At 45.0% G+C, this 25529-nt stretch overlaps 1 protein-coding gene across 1 annotated transcript in view; it reads right to left on the bottom strand.

Annotated features, from left to right (window-relative positions):
- Positions 1-25529, bottom strand: part of ldb3a (LIM domain binding 3a) — a gene marked incomplete at both ends in the record, with an annotated part of 145563 nt that overhangs the window by 32970 nt on the left and 87064 nt on the right. Inside the window, 3 exons of the mRNA XM_080523011.1 lie at positions 12229-12327; positions 12460-12525; positions 12999-13205. Of these exons, the coding sequence (XP_080379137.1) occupies positions 12229-12327; positions 12460-12525; positions 12999-13205 (372 nt within the window). The remainder of the gene's footprint in view (positions 1-12228; positions 12328-12459; positions 12526-12998; positions 13206-25529) is intronic.

Here is a 25529-nt window from a genome sequence, read left to right as displayed (position 1 = left end):
TTAGGGTTAAGCTGTCATGTTGAGGCTCTCTGGTATGACACCTTACAGGGTCTCCTCAGGACTTACCATGGACAGACTCAGTATGGAGTGATGATCTGTTACCTTGACCCTCATTATGGAGTGAACCCAAAGGCCTAGCTAGCCTAAATGCATGTTGTTGTTTTATCCATTTCCACAGTGCAGAAACCAAAGTATTTCCCTAAAAAAAAAAGGCTTTTCAAAAAGTCATATACAACCCAACACTTATTTCAATCCAACTTTAAACATTCCAGTTCACCTTTAAACAGTTTATAAACAGTTGAAAACAGTTGAAAACAGTTGATAACAGTTGATAACAGTTGATAAACAGTTGATAAGGTAAAACAAACAAAAACATCAGAACAAAACAACCAACCACTCAGACAGGCGCACGTGCCCTCACCGCCCGCTTCATTAGGTACACCTTCTCACCTGCTCCTTAACCCAGGTGTCCTAATGAAGTGGCTGGTGAGTGTACAATCACACACTAACACACTATACATACCAAAACCAAACCAGGAGCACAAGACAACAACGCCAGGGGGGGTGGCTCCATAAAGAACGCTCAAGCAAAACCCAGGCTTACTCTGATAAATCTCCAAAAATAACCCTGGATTTTTCCTTTAGTGACGTTGATGGAACACCCCCGCCCCCCCCCCCCCCCCCCCCCCCAGACAACCACAAGACAACCACAGTGCAGGGTTACCTCTCTGGAGGCGGGGCCAGGGGGGAGGCGGGCTCTGGAGACTGATTGGCTAAGCTCTGGGGCTCAGGGGCAGGCTGATTGGGCGAAGCAGCAGCAGCAGCAGGTAGAGCGGCAGGCAGAGAGGCAGGCAGAGCGGCAGGCAGAGAGGCAGGCAAAGAGGCAGGCAGAGCAGCAGGCAGAGCGGCAGGCGCAGGGTTGGTGGAGGCCGGAGGAGCATGCGGGGCTGCAAGGCCACTGCAGGAGAGGTCAGGAGAGGTCAGAAGAGGTCAGGAGAGGTCAGGTCGCAATGAGAGAGAGAACCGTCAATGGGCTGAAATAGGGTTCTTCAAACCGTGTTTACCCCAGGAACCACCAGGCCTCTGTGTATATAACCACCAGGCCTCTGTGTATATAACCACCAGGCCTCTGTGTATATAACCACCAGGCCTCTGTGTATATAACCACCAGGCCTCTGTGTATATAACCACCAGGCCTCTGTGTATAACCACCAGGCCTCTGTGTATATAACCACCAGGCCTCTGTGTATATAACCACCAGGCCTCTGTGTATAACCACCAGGCCTCTGTGTATATAACCACCAGGCCTCTGTGTATATAACCACCAGGCCTCTGTGTATATAACCACCAGGCCTCTGTGTATTGTATGCCACAATGCCCAGTTTAGCGGATAAAATATCCCATAGACAATGAATGGGGCAATATTCAAAACGCCACAGCTCGGCCTCTGAGTGACGTAAAGACACACGGTCTTCGCCGTACCCTGTCCCCCAGCGCCCTCTCTTCTTCTGTCCTATCCTCCCTACCCTCTGTCGAATCCTTCTCCCTTCTATCCACTGATGCGGCATCCTCAACCCTCCTGTCCGCTCTCACCTCATCCTTCGACACCCTCTGTCCACTAACCTTGAAGCCAGCTCGATCCTCTCCTCGAGCTCCCTGGCTCTCTGAAACGCTACATGCTTGTAGACTAGAGCTCAGAGCAGCTGAGAGGAAATGGAGAAAAACTGGCCTTTCTGATGACCTTAACCTCTATCACTCTCTCCTTGCCAACTACGCCTCCTCGGCATCAGCTGCTAAAGCATCCTACTATCATTCCAAAATACATTCTTCTGCCTCTAATCCTAGAAAACTGTTCTCCACTTTCTCTTCACTCCTTAATCCACCTCCTCCCCCTCCTCCTTCCTCCCTGTCCGCCGATGACTTTGTCACCTACTTTGAAAAAAAGGTGGACGACATCAGCAGCACCTTTCCCCCCCACCTCTCCCTCCTCCCACTAACAATGCTAACACCCCTTCCAAACTCTCTCCTCGACACTCGGTCTCTGGATTGTCATCTTTTTCCCCCCTCTCCCCCGATGAGATTCTCACACTTATCACATCAAAGCGGGCAACCACATGCCCTCTCGATCCCATCCCCTCCCCCCTTCTCCAATCCATTTCCGCCGACATCCTTCCTTACCGTACCACCCTAATCAACTCCTCCCTATCCACAGGATCTGTCCCAGCGGCCTTCAAAATAGCCAGAGTCAAGCCTCTCCTCAAGAAACCTACCCTTGACCCATCATCTGTCCACAACTACAGACCTGTATCCCTTCTCTCCTTCCCTTCCAAAACCCTTGAACGCGCGACATCTAAACAACTGACTGACTATCTCCGGAAGATGGATCACTTAGACCCCCACCAATCCGGCTTCAAGGCTGGGCATTCCACTGAGACTGCGCTCCTTGCTGTCACGGAAGCCCTCCACTCTGCCCAAGCTTCCTCCCTCTCCTCTGTTCTCATTCTCCTTGACCTGTCTGCTGCCTTCGACACAGTCAATCACCAGATCCTTCTCTCCATCCTCTCAGACCTGGGCATCTCTGGCACCGCACACTCCTGGTTCTCTTCCTACCTGGCGGGCCGCTCCTACCAGGTGACCTGGAGAGAATCGCTATCTTCTCCACGAACCCTCTCCACTGGGGTACCCCATGGTTCTGTCCTAGGGCCCCTACTTTTCTCCCTCTACACCAAGTCTCTTGGCTCGGTAATCTCTTCACATGGGCTCTCCTACAACAGCTACGCAGACGACATTCAACTCTTCCTGCCCTTCCCCCCGTCTGATGTACACGTGGCAACCCGTATCTCAGCATGTCTCGCTGACATTTCAACTTGGATGGCTGACCACCATCTCAAGCTCAATCTTAACAAGACCGAGCTCCTCTTCATCCCCGGGAAAGCCTGCCCTCTCCAAGACTTCTCCATCACAGTGGAGAACTCTACTGTAACCCCCTCCCTGACAGCCAAGAACCTTGGAGTGATCCTGGATAACCGACTATCCTGTGCGGAGAACATTGCAGCAACGGCTCGCTCCTGCAGATTCTTCCTCTTACAACATCAGAAGGATACGACCATTCCTTACCAGAGAGGCAGCGCAACTCTTGATCCAGGCACTGGTCATCTCCCGCCTGGACTACTGCAATGTACTCCTGGCTGGGCTCCCCGCTTCAGCCATTAGACCTCTGCAGCTCATCCAGAATGCTGCTGCCCGGCTGGTATTCAACCTCCCCAAATACTCTCATGTCACCCCTCTCCTTCGCACCCTGCACTGGCTCCCGATAGCAGCTCGCATCAGATTCAAGACCCTGGTGCTTGCATACCAGGCAGCTAAAGGGACAGCCCCTGCCTACCTGAAGGAAATGGTAACCCCCCAAACCCCTGCCCGCTCACTCCGCTCCTCCACCTCGGCTGGCCGACTGGCCCCACCTCCTCTACACAGCAGTCGGGCTGCCCGATCACGTCTCTTCACAACACTGGCTCCCAGCTGGTGGAATGAGCTCCCCACGGCTGTCAGAACGGCAGAGTCACTACCCATCTTCCGTCGTAGACTGAAGACCTATCTCTTCAGGTTACATCTTAACTTATCTTCTGACCCTCACCACTACGTCTCCTAAAGACACCCGCTTTCCCCTCTTCTGTGTCCCTAAGAACTTCTATTGCCCCCCTTGTACTGGTTCTCAGTTTCTCCAGTAAAAAAAAAAAAGTTTTAGTAGAAGGCGATAGGGAGAAGGTTTTTCCTTCTATCAGTGGCCCCGGGCCCGAGCTAGATTACTCTTCCTGCAACGAATGGTGGATTGCTGATTCACATGCTTGGTATTCAAATGTATTGATTGTAAGTCGCTTTGGAATAAGGCGTCTGCTAAATGCCAAAAATGTAAATGTAAATGTAAATGAGACTGTCTAACCCTAAATTACTCCAGAGAGACTGTCTAACCCTAAGTTACTCCAAGGAGACTGTCCCTGTAATCTCTAATTGTAAGTCATTTTGTATAAAAGCATCTGCTAAATGGTCAAAATGTGAGCTCCACGTAAGAGCATTTTACAACTATACATTTTACACTATACACTATAGACTTTACACTAAACACTTTACACTACGCACTATACACTTTACACTATACACTATACACTATACACTATACACTATACACTTTACACTATAGACTATACAATATACACTTTACACTATAGACTTTACACTATTGTTACGTCCACATGTGTCCTTGTTGTGTTTCCTTCTCTTCTGTGTTCTCCTCTGTCATTCTACATCCAGGTGTTGTCAATTGGCCAATCTGTTCCCTCATTCATCATCCCACTCCTATACACTACACACTTTACACTATACACTATACACTTTACACTTAACAATTTACAATTTACACTACTACACACTATACACTATACATTTTACACTATACACTATAGACTTTACACTATACACTTTACACTACACACTATATACTTTACACTATACACTATACACTATAGACTATACACAATACACTATACACTATACACTAAAGACTATACACTACACACTTTACACTATACACTTTAGACTTTATACTATACACTATACACTACACACTTTACACTATAGACTATAGACTTTATACTATACACTATAGACTGTACACTACACACTTTACACTATACACTTTACACTATACACTATAGACTATAGACTTTACACTACACACTTTACACTATACACGTTACACTATACACTATAGACTTTACACTACACACTTTACACTATATACTTTATACTATACATTACACACTACACACTTTACACTATATATTTTACACTATAGTATAGACTTTACATTACACACTTTACACTATACACTTTACACTATAGACGTTATACTATACACTACACACTACACACTACACACTTTACACTATACATGTTACACTATACACTATAGACCAGTGGTACTCAACCTTGTCCTAATCAGGAGCCACATTGACGAAGAAATATTTTTGCAAGAGCCACAATCCAAAAACGCTCCTTTCCTCCCTGAAACCATTATGCATTTGAGAATATGGATCAGTGGCGCCGGCAGGATTCGATTTCATAGTACGCACAGAAACGTAACAAAACTAAATAGCGCAGACTAGCCTACAATATACATAGGTTGGATGGACATTCCTCACCAGAGAAGCAGCGCAACGCTTGACCCAGGTACTGGTCATCTCCCGCCTGGATTACTGCAATGTACTCCTGGCTGGGCTCCCCGCTTCAGCCATTAGACCTCTGCAGCTCATCCAGAATGCTGCTGCCCGGCTGGTATTCAACCTCCCCAAATACTCGCATGTCACCCCTCTCCTTCGCACCCTGCACTGGCTCCCGATAGCAGCTCGCATCAGATTCAAGACCCTGGTGCTTGCATACCAGGCAGCTAAAGGGACAGCCCCCGCCTACCTGAAGGAAATGGTAACCCCCCAAACCCCTGCCCGCTCACTCCGCTCCTCCACCTCGGCTGGCCGACTGGCCCCACCTCCTCTACACAGCAGTCGGGCTGCCCGATCACGTCTCTTCACAACACTGGCTCCCCGCTGGTGGAATGAGCTCCCCACGGCTGTCAGAACGGCAGAGTCACTACCCATCTTCCGTCGTAGACTGAAGACCCATCTCTTCAGGTTACATCTTAACTGCTCCTCCTGAGATCTTCTGACCCTCACCACTACGTCTCCTAAAGACACCCGCTTTCCCCTCTACTGTGTCCCTAAGAACTTCTATTGCCCCCCTTGTACTGTTTCTCAGTTTCTCCAGTAATAAAAAAATAAAAAAATAAAAGTTTTAGTAGAAGGCGATAATAGGGAGAAGGTTTTTCCTTCTATCAGTGGCCCCGGGCCCGAGCTAGAGTACTCTTCCTGCAACGAATGGTGGACTGCTGATTCCCATGCTTAGTATTTAAATGTATTGATTGTAAGTCGCTTTGGAATAAGGCGTCTGCTAAATGCCAAAAATGTAAATGTAAATGGATGATTGTATCACCTATTCATAGTTTGCAGTCACGTGACTGGCGCAGAGCCCTGGCGGGCAAAACATAGTGGAAACTCCGTAGAACTGCAGCACTGACCTGTCATTTTCCCACCTGTTTCAAGCAACGATTATTTAGATCACCTCTCAAAAGAAGAAAAACAAACATAATATGTGAACAAACTACACATTTTGGACACTTGCGATCCATATACAGCACCCGCTGCAGTATTTTCAATCACTAAAAACAGCGAAGTCGCTGCCAGAGATGCAGTTCGGTGATGTTTACATATATCTTGTGGAGAATCCTTCCCCTCACAGTGCCGCCAGGATGAAAGCGTACAAAAGTACAGACAGTTATCAGTTTTTTCGATCTGGATGGGTCAATAATGCTAATGTTAGCTAGCTAGCTAAAGGACCTACACAACCAACTCCAAGCTGGTAGCGTCCACAAAAACAATCCATGTCAGAACGATTATGCAAAGATAATGACTAAAAATAGAATAACTAGGCTAGTCAAAGTCAAAGTCAGCTCTATTGTCAATCCAATATATGTACAGACATGGATTATATGTACAGTCAATCCAATATATGTACAGACACAAGATTAAAAAATAACTATACCAAAAATACTAGATAAAAGATTTGAAATGTGCGGTACAATGTACAGGGGTGGAATACAATATGAACAATGACAATAGTGCAATAGTGGTAATTGGCTCAGTATAATAGAGTAAAGTGGCTACGTAAATAATTAAAATAATCAGTGTTTACTTGAGCTTATCTTTGAAATGTTCGCTGCAGAGACGTGTGTACTTTGATGGTTTGCCCTCCACAGGGACTGAGACACGTCTAATAGCACAAATCCACAATCTTCTCCTCTCTGGGTTTTTCTTTTTCTGACGGAATTCTGTAGAAGCACAACCCAGGGTCATCTCCTCGTCGGTTAGTGCACCCGATTGCACAGCAACTATCGAGCATTTTGTCAAACAACTAATTACTTGGTAAAAACCTGATAAAATAGCTGGCAGGCAGCGGAAGAAAGATTTGTTTTGCCCGCCAGGTGGGCGTTCCCATTATGCCGTGGCGACACGTGCAAACATTATGGTGACAGCGCACCTCGAAACAGATGAAAACATTATGGTGAAGGCGCACCCGAAACACAGATGAAAACATAGCCCAGATGACAGCGCACCTAACACATGGGGAAAACAAAGGGCCTATTTGGTGACACTGTGACAGCGCACCAATACATAGGCTAGCACCGAAAAGAGAGTTTTGCACTTACGACGGAGGACGAGGTAGCAGGCCTAGCTACACAGCTAGCTACCGTAGGGGGCTCGTCACCGTGTAGCTGACTGCTGCTGACGCCTTCGCTGGTGTTGCTCTCTTCGCATATTTTCTTCCCTCTCCCAAATGCCTGAAGAAGGCTCAACTGTCTTTAATACATTTTCAAAATCACAGACACTAGACAGCTAATTAGGAAGCTAGTTGAGCTAGTTGAAAATAATATGAGCGCCAGAAATCTAGATCAAATGAGTGACAAGTCAAATCAAGTCAAATCAAATGTATTTACAGTAGTGACAGTGACGTAAACACCAATCATTGGCCTTTATGTAATGTTTCAAACTAACGGGTTGGGTGATTGGCTGAACGCAACGTGAAAGAGTTTATTAAGAACGTTTATTACAGGAAAAAAAAAAGTTTAAAGAAAATTGTACGCACAGGATTGTACAGGATTCCGGCTGCTGGCGCCACTGCTGTAAGCTAGTTTTCCCAGTGTGACGGAGCAATTATCTCGCGCACCTGCAATCAGAGCGCGAAACCTGAAATAATTTGTGATTGGTTGTTCAGAGGGATGGGGGGGGGGGGGCTTAATAGACTGATGTGTGACTTGTGAGTGATAATGACATGTTGATGAATTCTGCTGACAATGTTTTTGTTTTTAGTTTTTTAATGATTTTTTTGGGAATTTTCTTTTTAAGTGGGACTTAAAAGAGCCGCAACTAGTCTTAAAGGAGCCGCATGTGGCTCGCGAGCCGCGGGTTGAGTATCGCTGCTATAGACTATAGACTATACACTACACACTTTACACTATACACTATAGACATTACAGTACACACTTTACACTATACACTTTACACTATACACTTTACACTTTACACTATTCGCTATACACTATACACTACACACTTTACACTTTACACTATACACTATACACTATACACTTTACACTATACACTTTACAATTAACACTACACACTATACACTATACATTTTACACTATACACTATAGACTTTACACTATACACTTTACACTACACACTATACACTATACACTTTACACTATAGACTATACACAATACACTATACACTATATACTATACACATTACACTTTACACTATACACTTTAAACTATACATTATACACAATACACTATACACTATAGACTATACACTACATACTTTACACTATACACTTTACACTATAGACTTTATAATATACAGTACACTACACACTACACACTTTACACTACACACTTTACACTATAGACTATAGACTTTATACTATACACTATAGACTTTACACTATACACTTTACACTATACACTTTACACTATACACTTTACACTACACACTTTACACTATATACTTTATACTATACATGACACACTACACACTTTACACTATACATTTTACGCTACACACTATAGACTTTACATTACACACTTTACACTATACACTTTACACTACACACTTTACACTTTATACTATACACTACACACTACACACTTTACACTATACATTTTACACTATACATTTTACACTATACACTATAGACTATAGACTATACACTACACACTTTACACTACACACTTTACACTATACACTATAGACTTTACACTACACACTTTACACTATAAACTTTACACTATACACTATACACTATACACTATACACTACACACTTTACACTTTACACTTTACACTATACACTTTACACTTTACACTATACACTTTACACTATACACTTTACAATTAACACTACACACTATACACTAAACATTTTACACTATACACTATACACTTTACACTATACACTTTAAACTATACACTATACTCTTTACACTATACACTATAGACTATACACTATATACTTTACACTACACACTTTACACATTACACATTACAGTTTACACTATATACTTTACACTCTACACTATACACTATACACTTTACACTATAGACTATACACTATACACTACACATGATACACTATACACTTAAAACTATACACTTTACACTATATACCATACACTTTACACTTTACACTATACACTATACTCTTTACACTATACACTTTACAATTAACACTATACACTATACATTTTACACTATACACTATAGACTTTACACTATACACTTTACACTACACACTATACACTTTACACTACACACTATACACTTTACACTATAGACTATACACAATACACTATACACTATATACTATACACATTACACTTTACACTATACACTTTAAACTATACATTATACACTATACACTATAGACTATAGACTTTACACTACACACTTTACACTCTACACTATACACTTTACACTATATACTTTATACTATACATTACACACTACACACTTTACACTATACATTATATACTTTACATTACATACTTTACACTATACACTTTACACTATAGACTTTATACTATACACTACACACTACACACTTTACACTATACATGTTACACTATACACTATAGACTATAGACCAGGGGTCTCCAACCTTTTTTCATCCGAGAGCTACTTTGAAAAAATGTAAGTGGCCGAGAGCTACTCATATCTTATTACTTACATTCATTCACATAACGTATCAAAACACTCTGGAATTCTTCACTAGCATGCTCTGTTTCAAATGTTAATGTGTAAGCTCACTATAGTAGTAGCAGTATATTCTGTATCCATATATCAATGTATCACATCACCTCCATTCACATATCAAAAGCTTATAATTGTATGGTCCACATGTGTGTAATAAGTGCATTCACCTTTTCTATTTTTTTCAGTCAGAAAACATTAGTATTTTTTTCTTCTTTTGTCTCTTTCAAAAAAATGTGTGCATGTGTGTAATAATGCATTCACTCATTCCTACACTTGAGATGAATGTCACTGCATGGAGTCTACAAGAGTTGTGTATGCTGGAGTGTATTCACTTAGGTTCACTCTTATAGAGTCATTTAGATGCTCATCTGTCAGTCTTGTTCAGAAGTAGTAGTAGTATTTCATTACATTCATATCAGAAAAATCTGATTCTCAAAGGTATGTAGAGCCAAATACAACAAATACTTTCAGGGCTGCTTGGTGAATATTCGTATAGTTTTCTGGGTCTACCAGGCTCCAGAAATGTTGTGAATGTTGTTGCGATTGTAGCTGGACATTATTCTGGAGCTTTATAACCTCCATCTCCATTTCTCCAGGCTTGACACTGAACAGTTCAGCTATCTGCTCTCAGTGTTTCCCCTAGGTTTGCTGCCTTGGGGTGGCATGGACTGTGGCATATGTGGTCTTGACTACCTGTCCACTTTCTCACCTGGTTCTTGCTCTCTCTCTTTGTTGTGCTGACACCATCCTGCTCTCTCTCCTTCTCTATCCTCCTCTTTTGCTGTCAACCAAAAGGCAAACATAACAACCAGAGTATTTTAAGAGGTATAAATTGATCCATATCAATTCATAACATAATTCGAATTGAATATTGGGTTGCTGAAAAATAAATTGTATATCCATCTATAGAAAACAGACATTTCCAATGAGTGAGGGTTGTGCCAATGCTTCAATCCACTGTCCATGTACTGTAAATATACCATTATGGTATTACCATGAAGCCCAATTCTAGCAGAATAAGAAATATTGTTTATCTACTTTAAGTAAAATAATAAAGTGCCTCCAGTTAGCTCTTAAGCTGGCAAGTGTGCAGCAGACTAGCTCATCTCATCACCTCTGAGCTAGCTAGCTAGCTAGTTCTTTGACACCATGGAACTATAATCAGACACTAGTCACAATAATAACAACCTTTCTCTGTCAGAACACTCAGCAAGTATATTTGCTAACGTTTTCAACTTGCTTACTTTCATCTGCAGACATCTCACCCTGCAAAAAGTATTGCGTCTCGCGCGCACACTTGCAAAAATGTTTTTTATTCTCCAGCGCTGGTACAGTGGCGTGACGACGTGTTGACAGACGGTAGCAATTTGATTGACAGCTGATATATATTTTTTGTGTTGGAGGGGGTGGGACATTAGTAAGGGATTGAAATTGGAAAAGGTTTCCAGGGTGATTTTTTGGGGGGGAAGGCTGCATCTTTTTTACAGGTAGCTCGCGAGTGACGTGTTGGAGACCCATGTTTTAAAGGGACCTTCATGGTAAATAGTGCTATTTTTAGAACTTGCCCTACGGGCGACTCAGGTGGTCTCTGCGGGCGACCAGGTGCCCGCGGGCACCGTGTTGGCTACCCCTGCTATAGACTATAGACTATAGACTATACACTTTACACGTTATACTATACACTATACACTATACACTACACACTTTACACTTTACACTATACACTTTACACTACACACTTTACAATTAACACTACACACTATACACTATAGACTTTACACTATACACTTTACACTATACACTATACTCTTTACACTATAGACTATACACTATAGACTATACACTTTAAACTATACACTATACACTATACTCTTTACACTATAGACTATACACTATAGACTTTACACTACACACTTTACACTTTACACATTACACATTACAGTATACACTATACACTATACACTTTACACTATAGACTATATACTATACACTACACATTATACACTATACACTATACACTATACACTTTACACTATACACTATACACTATACACTATACACTTTACACTTTACACTTTATACTATACACTATACACTTTACACTATACACAACCTGCATCTTCCAGAGAGCACCAAACCAATCCTGAACACAGATCCAACACCTTCCAGTCAGACCTGAACACAGATCCAACACCTTTCAGTCAGACCTGAACACAGATCCAACACCTTTCAGTCAGACCTGAACACAGCGCCCAACACCTTTCAGTCAGTCCTGAACACAGCCCCCGACACATTCCAGTCAGACCTGAACACAGCCCCCGACACCTTCCAGTCAGACCTGAACACAGCCCCCGACACCTTCCAGTCAGACCTGAACACAGCCCCCGACACCTTCCAGTCAGACCTGAACACAGCACCCTACACCTTTCAGTCAGACCTGAACACAGCCCCCGACACCTTCCAGTCAGACCTGAACACAGCCCCCGACACCTTCCAGTCAGACCTGAACACAGCACCCTACACCTTTCAGTCAGACCTGAACACAGCCCCCGACACCTTCCAGTCAGACCTGAACACAGCCCCCGACACCTTCCAGTCAGACCTGAACACAGCGCCCAACACCTTTCAGTCAGACCTGAACACAGCCCCCGACACCTTCCAGCCAGACCTGAACACAGCCCCCGACACCTTTCAGTCAGACCCCACAGAGAACCAACAACCAACCACAAACACCACACTTCAACCAGAAGATCTATAGTCAACATCCAACTTTCTTCAATGAACACATTGAGAATAGATGATTATAGATGATACTGTACAAGCAGGGTACAACTGGGTAAACGTAGGTAGCTCAGACCCAGATAAACACAGAGGAGGCAGTGGCTACCACTGTACCACAAACTATCGTAGTTCAGTTCAGCACAGCCAGCCAAGAGGAGGAGGAGGAGGAGGAGGAGGAGAGGAGGGTCAACTAAAGTCATGCAAGCTTGGGGAGAGGTAGAATAAGAAAGAGGGAGAGAGAGGGAGAGAGGGAGAGAGAGGGGTAGGAAGGGGAGGAGTGCAGGGCTTTCTTACCCAGGCATGCCCTCATGGCCCTTGGACTGGGACTGGCCAGCGATGGCGTCCATGATGGCGTCCTGGGAGTACATGCTGATGGGCGTGTTGTACTGGGCGTGGATGATGGTGGCCTTGCCGCCCGGCCCCTTCAGCTCAATGGGCTTGTGGGTGGACAGGGCCGAGTCCTTCAGCACGCCGGGGTTAAAGGTCGAGGTGTACTCGTTGCTGCCGGGAGGAGGAGGAGTGTGGGGGGGGTGGGAGGGGGGTGGAGGGCATAAACAGCAGGAGTGGTGGTGGTGGAAGGTGGAGAGGAGAGGAAGATGAGAAAGAGAGATGGGAGGGAGGGAAGGAGAGAGATAGAGAGAGAGAGTGAGGAAAAGGACGGTGAGAGAGGACGGTGGGAGGGAGAGAGAGAGAGCGAGATGTACAGTAGTGAGGAAGGAAGGAAGGGGCTTTCCGAAGAGAACGAGGGGATCAAGAGACGTAGGGGTGATATAGAGGTGATGTAGAGGTGATGTAGGGGTGATGTAGAGGTGATGTAGAGGTGATGTAGAGGTGATGTAGGGATGATGTAGAGGTGATGTAGAGGTGATGTAGGGGTGATGTAGAGGTGATGTAAAGGTGATGTAGAGGTGATGTAGAGGTGATGTAGAGGTGATGTAGATGTGATGTAGAGGTGATGTAGAGGTGTTGTAGAAGTGATGTAGAGGTGATGTAGGGGTGATGTAGAGGTGATGTAGAGGTGATGTAGGGGTGATGTAGAGGTGTTGTAGAGGTAATGTAGGGATGATGTAGAGGTGATGTAGGGGTGATGTAGGGGTGATGTAGGGGTGATGTAGAGGTGATGTAGAGGTGATGTAGGGGTGATGTAGGGATGATGTAGAGGTGATGTAGAGGTGATGTAGGGGCGATGTAGAGGTGATGTAGAGGTGATGTAGGGGTGATGTAGGGATGATGTAGAGGTGATGAAGAGGTGATGTAGGGGCGATGTAGAGGTGATGTAGAAGTGATGTAGGGGTGATGTAGAGGTGATGTAGAGGTGATGTAGAGGTGATATAGAGGTGATGTCAGGGTGATGTAGAGGTGATGTAGGGATGATGTAGAGGTGATGTAGAGGAGATGTAGAGGTGATGTAGGGATGATGTATAGGTGATGTAGGGGTGATGTAGAGGTGATGTAGAGGTAATGTAGAGGTGATGTAGAGGTGATGTAGAGGTGTTGTAGGAGTGATGTAGAGGTGATGTAGGGATTATGTAGACGTGATGTAGAGGTGATGTAGGGATGATGTAGAGGTGATGTAGAGGTGATGTAGAGATGATGTAGAGGTGATGTAGAGTGATTGTAGAGGTGATGTAGGGGTGATGTAGAGGTGATGTAGGGGTGATGTAGAGGTGATGTAGAGGTGATGTAGGGATTATGTAGACGTGATGTAGAGGTGATGTAGGGATGATGTAGAGGTGATGTAGAGGTGATGTAGAGATGATGTAGAGGTGATGTAGAGTGATTGTAGAGGTGATGTAGGGGTGATGTAGAGGTGATGTAGAGTGATTGTAGAGGTGATGTAGGGGTGATGTAGATGTGATGTAGAGGTGATGTAGAGGTAATGTAGGGATGATGTAGAGGTGATGTAGAGGTGATGTAGAGGTGATGTAGAGGTGATGTAGAGTGATTGTAGAAGTGATGTAGGGGTGATGTAGAGGTGATGTAGAGTGATTGTAGAGGTGATGTAGGGGTGATGTAGAGGTGATGTAGAGGTGATGTAGGGATGATGTAGGGGTGATGTAGAGGTGATGTAGAGATGATGTAGAGGTGATGTAGGGATAATGTAGAGGTGATGTAGGGGTGATGTAGAGGTGATGTAGGGATGATGTAGAGGTGATGTAGAGGTGATGTAGAGGTGATGTAGGGATGATGTAGAGGTGATGTAGGGGTGATGTAGAGGTGATGTAGGGATGATGTAGAGGTGATGTAGAGGTGATGTAGAGGTGATGTAGAGGTGATGTAGGGGTGATGTAGAGGTGATGTAGAGGTGATGTAGAGGTGATGTAGGGATGATGTAGAGGTGATGTAGGGGTGATGTAGAGGTGATGTAGGGATGATGTAGAGGTGATGTAGAGGTGATGTAGAGGTGATGTAGAGGTGATGTAGGGGTGATGTAGAGGTGATGTAGAGGTGATGTAGAGGTGATGTAGAGGTGATGTAGGGATGATGTAGAGGTGATGTAGGGGTGATGTAGAGGTGATGTAGGGATGATGTAGAGGTGATGTAGAGGTGATGTAGGGATGATGTAGGGATGATGTAGGGGTGATGTAGAGGTGATGTAGAGATGATGTAGAGGTGATGTAGGGATGATGTAGGGTGATGTAGAGGTGATGTAGAGGTGATGTAGAGGTGATGTAGAGGTGATGTAGGTGATGTAGAGGTGATGTAGAGGTGATGTAAGTAGGGTGATGTAAGGTGATGTAGAGGTGATGTAGAGGTGATGTAGGGATGATGTAGAGGTGATGTAGAGGTGATGTAGAGGTGATGTAGAGGTGATGTAGGGATGATGTAGGGTGATGTAGAGGTGATGTAGAGGTGATGTAGAGGTGATGTAGGGGTGATGTAGAGGTGATGTAGAGGTGATGTAGAGGTGATGTAGAGGTGATATAGGGATGATGTAGAGGTGATGTAGGGGTGATGTAGGGGTGATGTAGAGGTGATGTAGGAATGATGTAGAGGTGATGTAGGGATGATGTAGGGATGATGTAGAGGTGATGTAGAGGTGATGTAGAGGTGATGTAGGGATGATGTAGGGGTGATGTAGAGGTGATGTAGGGGTGATGTAGGGGTGATGTAGGGGTGATGTAGGGATGATGTAGAGTGATGTAGGGGTGATGTAGAGGTGATGTAGAGGGGATATAGGGTGATGTAGAGGTGATGTAGGGGTGATGTAATGGTGATGTAGGGGTGATGTAGAGGTGATGTAGAGGTGATGTAGGGATGATGTAGATGTGATGTAGAGGTGATGTATAGGTGAATTAGGGGCGATGTAGAGGTGATGTAGAGGTGATGTAGGGGTGATGTAGAGGTGATGTAGAGGTAATGTAGAGGTAATGTAGGGATGATGTAGAAGTGATGTAGAGGGGATGTATAGGTGAATTAGGGGCGATGTAGAGGAGATGTAGAGGTGATGTAGAAGTGATGTAGAGGGGATGTAGAGGTGATGTAGAGGTGATGTATAGGTGAATTAGGGGCGATGTAGAGGAGATGTAGAGGTGATGTAGAAGTGATGTAGAGGGGATGTAGAGGTGATGTAGAGGTGATGTAGAGGTGAATTAGGGGCGATGTAGAGGAGATGTAGAGGTGATGTAGGGATATGTAGAGGTGATGTAGGGATGATGTATAGGTGAATTAGGGGCGATGTAGAGGAGATGTAGAGGTGATGTAGGGGTGATGTAGAGGTGATGTAGGGGTGATGTAGAGGTGATGTAGATGTAATGTAGGGGTGATGTAGGGGTGATGTAGAGGTAATGTAGGGATGATGTAGAGGTGATGTAGAGGGGATGTAGAGGTGATGTAGAAGTGATGTAGAGGTGATGTAGAGGTGATATAGGGGTGATGTAGAGGTGATGTAGAGGTGATGTAGGGATGACGTAGAGGTGATGTAGCGGTGATGTAAGGGTGATGTAGAGGTGATGTAGGGGTGATGTAGAGGTGATGTAGGGGTGATGTAGAGGTGATGTAGAGGTGATGTAAGGGTGATGTAGAGGTGATGTAGAGGTGATGTAGGGGTGATGTAGAGGTGATGTAGAGGTGATGTAGGGACGACGTAGAGGTGATGTAGCGGTGATGTAAGGGTGATGTAGAGGTGATGTAAAGGTGATGTAGAGGTGATGTAGGGGTGATGTAAAGGTGATGTAGAGGTGATGTAGGGGTGATGTAGGGGTGATGTAGAGATGATGTAGAGGTGATGTAGGGGTGATGTAGGGATGATGTAGAGGTGATGTAGAGGTGATGTAGAGGTGATGTAGGGGGCGATGTAGAGGTGATGTAGAGGTGATGTAGGGGTGATGTAGAGGTGATGTAGAGGTGATGTAGAGGTGATGTAGAGGTGATGTAGAGGCAATGTAGGGATGATGTAGAGGTGATGTAGAGGTGATGTAGAGGTGATGTAGAGGTGATGTAGAGGTGATGTAGGGATGATGTAGGGGTGATGTAGAGGTGATGTAGAGGTGATGTAGAGGTGATGTAGGGGTGATGTAGAGGTGATGTAGAGGTGATGTAGAGGTGATGTAGAGGTGATGTAGAGGTGATATAGGGATGATGTAGAGGTGATGTAAGGGGTGATGTAGGGGTGATGTAGAGGTGATGTAGGAATGATGTAGAGGTGATGTAGGGATGATGTAAGGGATGATGTAGAGGTGATGTAGAGGTGATGTAGAGGTGATGTAGAGGTGATGTAGGGATGATGTAGGGGGTGATGTAGTGGTGATGTAGGGATGATGTAGAGGTGATGTAGGGGTGATGTAGAGGTGATGTAGGGGTGATGTAGGGGTGATGTAGGGGTGATGTAGGGATGATGTAGAGGTGATGTAGGGGTGATGTAGAGGTGATGTAGGAGGTGATATAGAGGTGATGTAGAGGTGATGTAGGGGTGATGTAGAGGTGATGTAGGGGTGATGTAGAGGTGATGTAGAGGTGATGTAGGGATGATGTAGATGTGATGTAGAGGTGATGTAGAGGTGATGTACGGATGATGTAGGGATGATGTATAGGTGAATTAGGGGCGATGTAGAGGAGATGTAGAGGTGATGTAGGGGTGATGTAGAGGTGATGTAGAGGTAATGTAGAGGTAATGTAGGGATGATGTAGAAGTGATGTAGAGGGGATGTAGAGGTGATGTAGAGGTGATGTATAGGTGAATTAGGGGCGATGTAGAGGAGATGTAGAGGTGATGTAGGGGTGATGTAGAGGTGATGTAGATGTAGAGGTGAATTAGGGGCGATGTAGAGGAGATGTAGAGGTGATGTAGGGATATGTAGAGGTGATGTAGGGATGATGTATAGGTGAATTAGGGGCGATGTAGAGGGGATGTAGAGGTGATGTAGGGGTGATGTAGAGGTGATGTAGGGGTGATGTAGAGGTGATGTAGAGGTAATGTAGGGATGATGTAGAAGTGATGTAGAGGGGATGTAGAGGTGATGTAGAGGTGATGTAGAGGTGATGTAGGGGTGATGTAGGGGTGATGTAGAGGTAATGTAGGGATGATGTAGAGGTGATGTAGAGGGGATGTAGAGGTGATGTAGAAGTGATGTAGAGGTGATGTAGAGGTGATGTAGGGGTGATGTAGAGGTGATGTAGAGGTGATGTAGGGATGACGTAGAGGTGATGTAGCGGTGATGTAAGGGTGATGTAGAGGTGATGTAGGGGTGATGTAGAGGTGATGTAGGGGTGATGTAGAGGTGATGTAGAGGTGATGTAAGGGTGATGTAGAGGTGATGTAGAGGTGATGTAGGGGTGATGTAGAGGTGATGTAGAGGTGATGTAGGGACGACGTAGAGGTGATGTAGCGGTGATGTAAGGCTGATGTAGAGGTGATGTAGGGGTGATGTAGAGGTGATGTAGGGGTGATGTAAAGGTGATGTAGAGTTGATGTAGGGGTGATGTAGGGGTGATGTAGAGATGATGTAGAGGTGATGTAGGGGTGATGTAGGGATGATGTAGAGGTGATGTAGAGGTGATGTAGAGGTGATGTAGGGGCGATGTAGAGGTGATGTAGAGGTGATGTAGGGGTGATCTAGAGGTGATGTAGAGGTGATGTAGAGGTGATGTAGAGGTGATGTAGAGGTGATATAGAGGTGATGTAGAGGTGATGTAAGGGTGATGTAGAGGTGATGTACAGGTGATGTAGGGGTGATGTAGGGGTGATGTAGAGGTGATATAGAGGTGATGTAGAGGTGATGTAGGGGTGATGTAGAGGTGATGTAGGGGTGATGTAGAGGTGATGTAGAGGTTATGTAGGGATGATGTAGAGGTGATGTAGAGGTGATGTAGAGGTGATGTAGAGGTGATGTAGAGGTGATGTAGGGGTGATGTAGAGGTGATGTAGGGGTGATGTAGAGGTGATGTAGGGGTGTTGTAGAGGTGATGTAGAGGTGATGTAGGGGTGATGTAGAGGTGATGTAGAGGTGATGTAGAGGTGATGTAGAGGTGATGTAGAGGTGATGTAGAGGTGATGTAGGGGTGATGTAGAGGTGATGTAGGGATGATGTAGGGATGATGTAGAGGTGATGTAGAGGTGAATTAGGGGTGATGTAGAGGTGATGTAGAGTTGATGTAGAGGTGATGTAGAGGTGATGTAGATGTGATGTAGAGGTGATGTAGAGGTGTTGTAGAAGTGATGTAGGGGTGATGTAGGGATGATGTAGAGGTGATGTAGGGGTGATGTAGGGGTGATGTAGAGGTGATGTAGAGGTGATGTAGGGATGATGTAGAGGTGATGTAGGGGCGATGTAGAGGTGATGTAGAGTTGATGTAGGGGTGATGTAGAGGTGATGTAAGGGTGATGTAGAGGTGATATAGGGGTGATGTAGAGGTGATGTAGGGGTGATGTAGAGGTGATGTAGAGGTGATGTAGGGGTGATGTAGAGGTGATGTAGAGGTGATGTAGAGGTGATGTTAGGGTGATGTAGAGGTAATGTAGGGATGATGTAGAGGTGATGTAGGGGTGATGTAGAGGTGATGTAGGGATGATGTAGAAGTGATGTAGGGGTGATGTAGAGGTGATGTAGGGATGATGTAGAGGTGATGTAGAGGTGATGTAGAGGTGATGTAGAGGTGATGTAGAGGTGATGTAGAGGTGATGTAGAGGTGATGTAGAGGTGATGTAGAGGTGATATAGAGGTGATGTAGAGGTGATGTAGAGGTGATGTAGAGGTGATGTAGGGGTGATGTAGAGGTGATGTAGAGGTGATGTAGAGGTGATGTAGGGGTGATGTAGAGGTGATGTAGAGGAGATGTAGAGGTGATGTAGGGGTGATGTAGAGGTGATGTAGGGGTGATGTAGAGGTGAATTAGGGGCGATGTAGAGGAGATGTAGAGGTGATGTAGGGATATGTAGAGGTGATGTAGGGATGATGTATAGGTGAATTAGGGGCGATGTAGAGGAGATGTAGAGGTGATGTAGGGGTGATGTAGAGGTGATGTAGGGGTGATGTAGAGGTGATGTAGAGGTAATGTAGGGATGATGTAGAAGTGATGTAGAGGGGATGTAGAGGTGATGTAGAGGTGATGTAGAGGTGATGTAGGGGTGATGTAGGGGTGATGTAGAGGTAATGTAGGGATGATGTAGAGGTGATGTAGAGGGGATGTAGAGGTGATGTAGAAGTGATGTAGAGGTGATGTAGAGGTGATGTAGGGGTGATGTAGAGGTGATGTAGAGGTGATGTAGGGATGACGTAGAGGTGATGTAGCGGTGATGTAAGGGTGATGTAGAGGTGATGTAGGGGTGATGTAGAGGTGATGTAGGGGTGATGTAGAGGTGATGTAGAGGTGATGTAAGGGTGATGTAGAGGTGATGTAGAGGTGATGTAGGGGTGATGTAGAGGTGATGTAGAGGTGATGTAGCGACGAGGTAGAGGTGATGTAGCGGTGATGTAAGGCTGATGTAGAGGTGATGTAGGGGTGATGTAGAGGTGATGTAGGGGTGATGTAAAGGTGATGTAGAGTTGATGTAGGGGTGATGTAGGGGTGATGTAGAGATGATGTAGAGGTGATGTAGGGGTGATGTAGGGATGATGTAGAGGTGATGTAGAGGTGATGTAGAGGTGATGTAGGGGCGATGTAGAGGTGATGTAGAGGTGATGTAGGGGTGATCTAGAGGTGATGTAGAGGTGATGTAGAGGTGATGTAGAGGTGATGTAGAGGTGATATAGAGGTGATGTAGAGGTGATGTAAGGGTGATGTAGAGGTGATGTACAGGTGATGTAGGGGTGATGTAGCGGTGATGTAGAGGTGATATAGAGGTGATGTAGAGGTGATGTAGGGGTGATGTAGAGGTGATGTAGGGGTGATGTAGAGGTGATGTAGAGGTTATGTAGGGATGATGTAGAGGTAATGTAGAGGTGATGTAGAGGTGATGTAGAGGTGATGTAGAGGTGATGTAGGGGTGATGTAGAGGTGATGTAGGGGTGATGTAGAGGTGATGTAGGGGTGTTGTAGAGGTGATGTAGAGGTGATGTAGGGGTGATGTAGAGGTGATGTAGAGGTGATGTAGAGGTGATGTAGAGGTGATGTAGAGGTGATGTAGAGGTGATGTAGGGGTGATGTAGAGGTGATGTAGGGATGATGTAGGGATGATGTAGAGGTGATGTAGAGGTGAATTAGGGGTGATGTAGAGGTGATGTAGAGGTGATGTAGAGTTGATGTAGAGGTGATGTAGAGGTGATGTAGATGTGATGTAGAGGTGATGTAGAGGTGTTGTAGAAGTGATGTAGGGGTGATGTAGGGATGATGTAGAGGTGATGTAGGGGTGATGTAGGGGTGATGTAGAGGTGATGTAGAGGTGATGTAGGGATGATGTAGAGGTGATGTAGGGGCGATGTAGAGGTGATGTAGAGTTGATGTAGGGGTGATGTAGAGGTGATGTAAGGGTGATGTAGAGGTGATATAGGGGTGATGTAGAGGTGATGTAGGGGTGATGTAGAGGTGATGTAGAGGTGATGTAGGGGTGATGTAGAGGTGATGTAGAGGTGATGTAGAGGTGATGTTAGGGTGATGTAGAGGTAATGTAGGGATGATGTAGAGGTGATGTAGGGGTGATGTAGAGGTGATGTAGGGATGATGTAGAAGTGATGTAGGGGTGATGTAGAGGTGATGTAGGGATGATGTAGAGGTGATGTAGAGGTGATGTAGAGGTGATGTAGAGGTGATGTAGAGGTGATGTAGAGGTGATGTAGAGGTGATGTAGAGGTGATGTAGAGGTGATATAGAGGTGATGTAGAGGTGATGTAGAGGTGATGTAGAGGTGATGTAGAGGTGATGTAGGGGTGATGTAGAGGTGATGTAGAGGTGATGTAGAGGTGATGTAGAGGTGATGTAGGGGTGATGTAGAGGTGATGTAGAGGTGATGTAGAGGTGATGTAGAGGTGATTTAGAGGTGATGTAGGGGTGATGTAGAGGTGATGTAGAGGGAATGTAGGGATGATGTAGAGGTGATGTAGAGGTGATGTAGAGGTGATGTAGGGGTGATGTAGGGATAATGTAGAGGTGATGTAGGGATAATGTAGAGGTGATGTAGAGGTGATGTAGATGTGATGTAGAGGTGATGTAGAGGTGATATAGGGATGATGTAGAGGTGATGTAGGGGTGATGTAGAGGTGATGTAGGTGTGATGTAGGGGTGATGTAGAGGTGATGTAGAGGTGATGTAGGGGTGATGTAGAGGTGATGTAGGGGTGATGTAGAGGTGATGTAAGGGTGATGTAGAGGTGATATAGGGGTGATGTAGAGGTGATGTAGGGGTGTTGTAGAGGTGATGTAGAGGTGATGTAGGGGTGATGTAGAGGTGATGTAGAGGTGATGTAGAGGTGATGTAGAGGTGATGTAGAGGTGATGTAGGGATGATGTAAAGGTGATGTAGGGATGATGTAGAGGTGATATAGAGGTGATGTAGAGGTGATGTAGGGATGATGTAGAGGTGATGTAGAGGTGAATTAGGGGTGATGTAGAGGTGATGTAGAGGTGATGTAGAGTTGATGTAGAGGTGATGTAGAGGTGTTGTAGAAGTGATGTAGAGGTGATGTAGAGGTGATGTAGAGGTGATGTAGAGGTGATGTAGGGATGATGTAAAGGTGATGTAGGGATGATGTAGAGGTGATATAGAGGTGATGTAGAGGTGATGTAGGGATGATGTAGAGGTGATGTAGAGGTGAATTAGGGGTGATGTAGAGGTGATGTAGAGGTGATGTAGAGTTGATGTAGAGGTGATGTAGAGGTGATGTAGAGTTGATGTAGAGGTGATGTAGAGGTGATGTAGAGTTGATGTAGAGGTGATGTAGAGGTGTTGTAGAAGTGATGTAGAGGTGATGTAGAGGTGATGTAGAGGTGATGTAGAGGTGATGTAGGGATGATGTAGAGGTGTTGTAGAAGTGATGTAGAGGTGAATTAGGGGTGATGTAGAGGTGATGTAGGGGTGATGTAGGGGTGATGTAGGGGTGATGTAGAGGTGATGTAGGGGTGATGTAGGGGTGATGTAGAGGTGATGTAGGGGTGATGTAGAGGTGATGTAGAGGTGATATAGGGGTGATGTAGAGGTGATGTAGGGGTGATGTAGAGGTGATGTAGGGGTGTTGTAGAGGTGATGTAGAGGTGTTGTAGAAGTGATGTAGAGGTGATGTAGGGGTGATGTAGAGGTGATGTAGAGGTGTTGTAGAAGTGATGTAGAGGTGATGTAGGGGTGATGTAGAGGTGATGTAGGGGTGTTGTAGAGGTGATGTAGAGGTGATGTAGGGGTGATGTAGAGGTGATGTAGAAGTGATGTAGGGGTGAGGTAGAGGTGATGTAGAGATGATTTAGAGGTGATGTAGGGGTGATATAGAGGTGATGTAGAGGTGATGTAGAGGTGATGTAGAGGTGGTGTAGGGGTGATGTAGAGGTGATGTTAGGGTGATGTAGAGGTGATGTAGGGGTGATGTAGAGGTGATGTAGAGGTGATGTAGAGGTGATGTTAGGGTGATGTAGAGGTAATGTAGGGATGATGTAGAGGTGATGTAGGGGTGATGTAGAGGTGATGTAGAGGTGATGTAGAGGTGATGTAGGGGTGATGTAGAGGTGATGTAGAGGTGATGTAGAGGTGATGTAGAGGTGATGTAGAGGTGATGTAGAGGTGATGTAGGGGTGATGTAGAGGTGATGTAGGGGTGATGTAGAGGTGATGTAGAGGTGATGTAGAGGGGATGTAGGGGTGATGTTGAGGTGATGTAGGGGTGATGTAGAGGTGATGTAGAGGTGATGTAAGGTGATGTAGAGGTGATGTAGAGGTGATGTAGAGGTGATGTAGAGGTGATGTAGATGTGATGTAGAGGTGATGTAGAGGTGATGTAGAGGTGATGAAGGGATAATGTAGAGGTGATGTAGAGGTGATGTTAGGGTGATGTAGAGGTGATGTAGGGATGATGTAGAGGTGATGTAGGGGTGATGTAGAGGTGATATAGAGGTGATGTATAGGTGATGTAAGGGTGATGTAGAGGTGATGTAAGGGTGATGTAGAGGTGATGTAGAGGTGATGTAGAGGTGATGTAAGGGTGATGTAGGGGTGATGTAGAGGTGATGTAGAGGTGATGTAGGGGTGATGTAGAGGTGATGTAGGGGTGATGTAGGGATGATGTAGAGGTGATGTAGGGATTATGTAGAGGTGATGTAGAGGTGATGTAGAGGTGATGTAGGGATTATGTAGAGGTGATGTAGAGGTGATGTAGAGGTGATGTAGAGGTGATGTAGGGGCGATGTAGAGGTGATGTAGAGGTTATGTAGGGGTGATGTAGAGGTGATGTAGAGGTGATGTAGAGGTGATGTAGAGGTGATATAGAGGTGATGTAGAGGTGATGTAAGGGTGATGTAGGGGTGATGTAGGGGTGATGTAGAGGTGATGTAGAGATGATTTAGAGGTGATGTAGGGGTGATGTAGAGGTGATGTAGAGGTGATGTAGAAGTTATGTAGAGGTGATGTAGAGGTTATGTAGGGGTGATGTAGAGGTGATGTAGAGGTGATGTAGAGATGATTTAGAGGTGATGTAGGGGTGATGTAGGGGTGATGTAGGGGTGATGTAGAGGTGATGTAGAAGTTATGTAGAGGTGATGTAGAGGTGATGTAGAGGTGATGTAGAGGTGATGTAGAGGTGATGTAGAGATGATTTAGAGGTGATGTAGGGGTGATGTAGGGGTGATGTAGGGGTGATGTAGAGGTGATGTAGAAGTTATGTAGAGGTGATGTAGAGGTTATGTAGGGGTGATGTAGAGGTGATGTAGAAGTTATGTAGATGTGATGTAGGGGTGATGTAGAGGTGATGTAGGGATGATTTAGAGGTGATGTAGGGGTGATGTAGGGGTGATGTAGAGGTGATGTAGAAGTTATGTAGAGGTGATGTAGGGTCGATGTAGAGGTGATGTAGAGGTGATGTAGGGGTGTTGTAGAGGTGATGTAGGGGTGATGTAGAGGTGATGTAGAGGTGATGTAGAGATGATTTAGAGGTGATGTAGGGGTGATGTAGAGGTGATGTAGAGGTGATGTAGAGATGATTTAGAGGTGATGTAGGGGTGATGTAGAGGTGATGTAGAGGTGATGTAGGGTCGATGTAGAGCTGATGTAGAGATGATTTAGAGGTGATGTAGAGGTTATGTAGGGGTGATGTAGAGGTGATGTAGGGGTGATGTAGGGGTGATGTAGGGCAGATGTAGAGGTGATGTAGAGGTGATGTAGAGGTGATGTAGGGATGATGTAGGTGTGATGTAGGGGTGATGTAGAGGTGATGTAGGGGTGATGTAGGGGTGATGTAGAGGTTATGTAGGGG

The sequence above is a fragment of the Nansenia antarctica genome (assembly GCF_963989245.1).
Source record: "Nansenia antarctica genome assembly, chromosome: 2".
Classification (NCBI taxonomy): Eukaryota; Metazoa; Chordata; class Actinopteri; order Argentiniformes; family Microstomatidae; genus Nansenia; species Nansenia antarctica.
The sequence above is the reverse complement of the archived record's forward strand: the minus strand, read 5'-3'. Positions and strand labels throughout refer to the sequence as shown.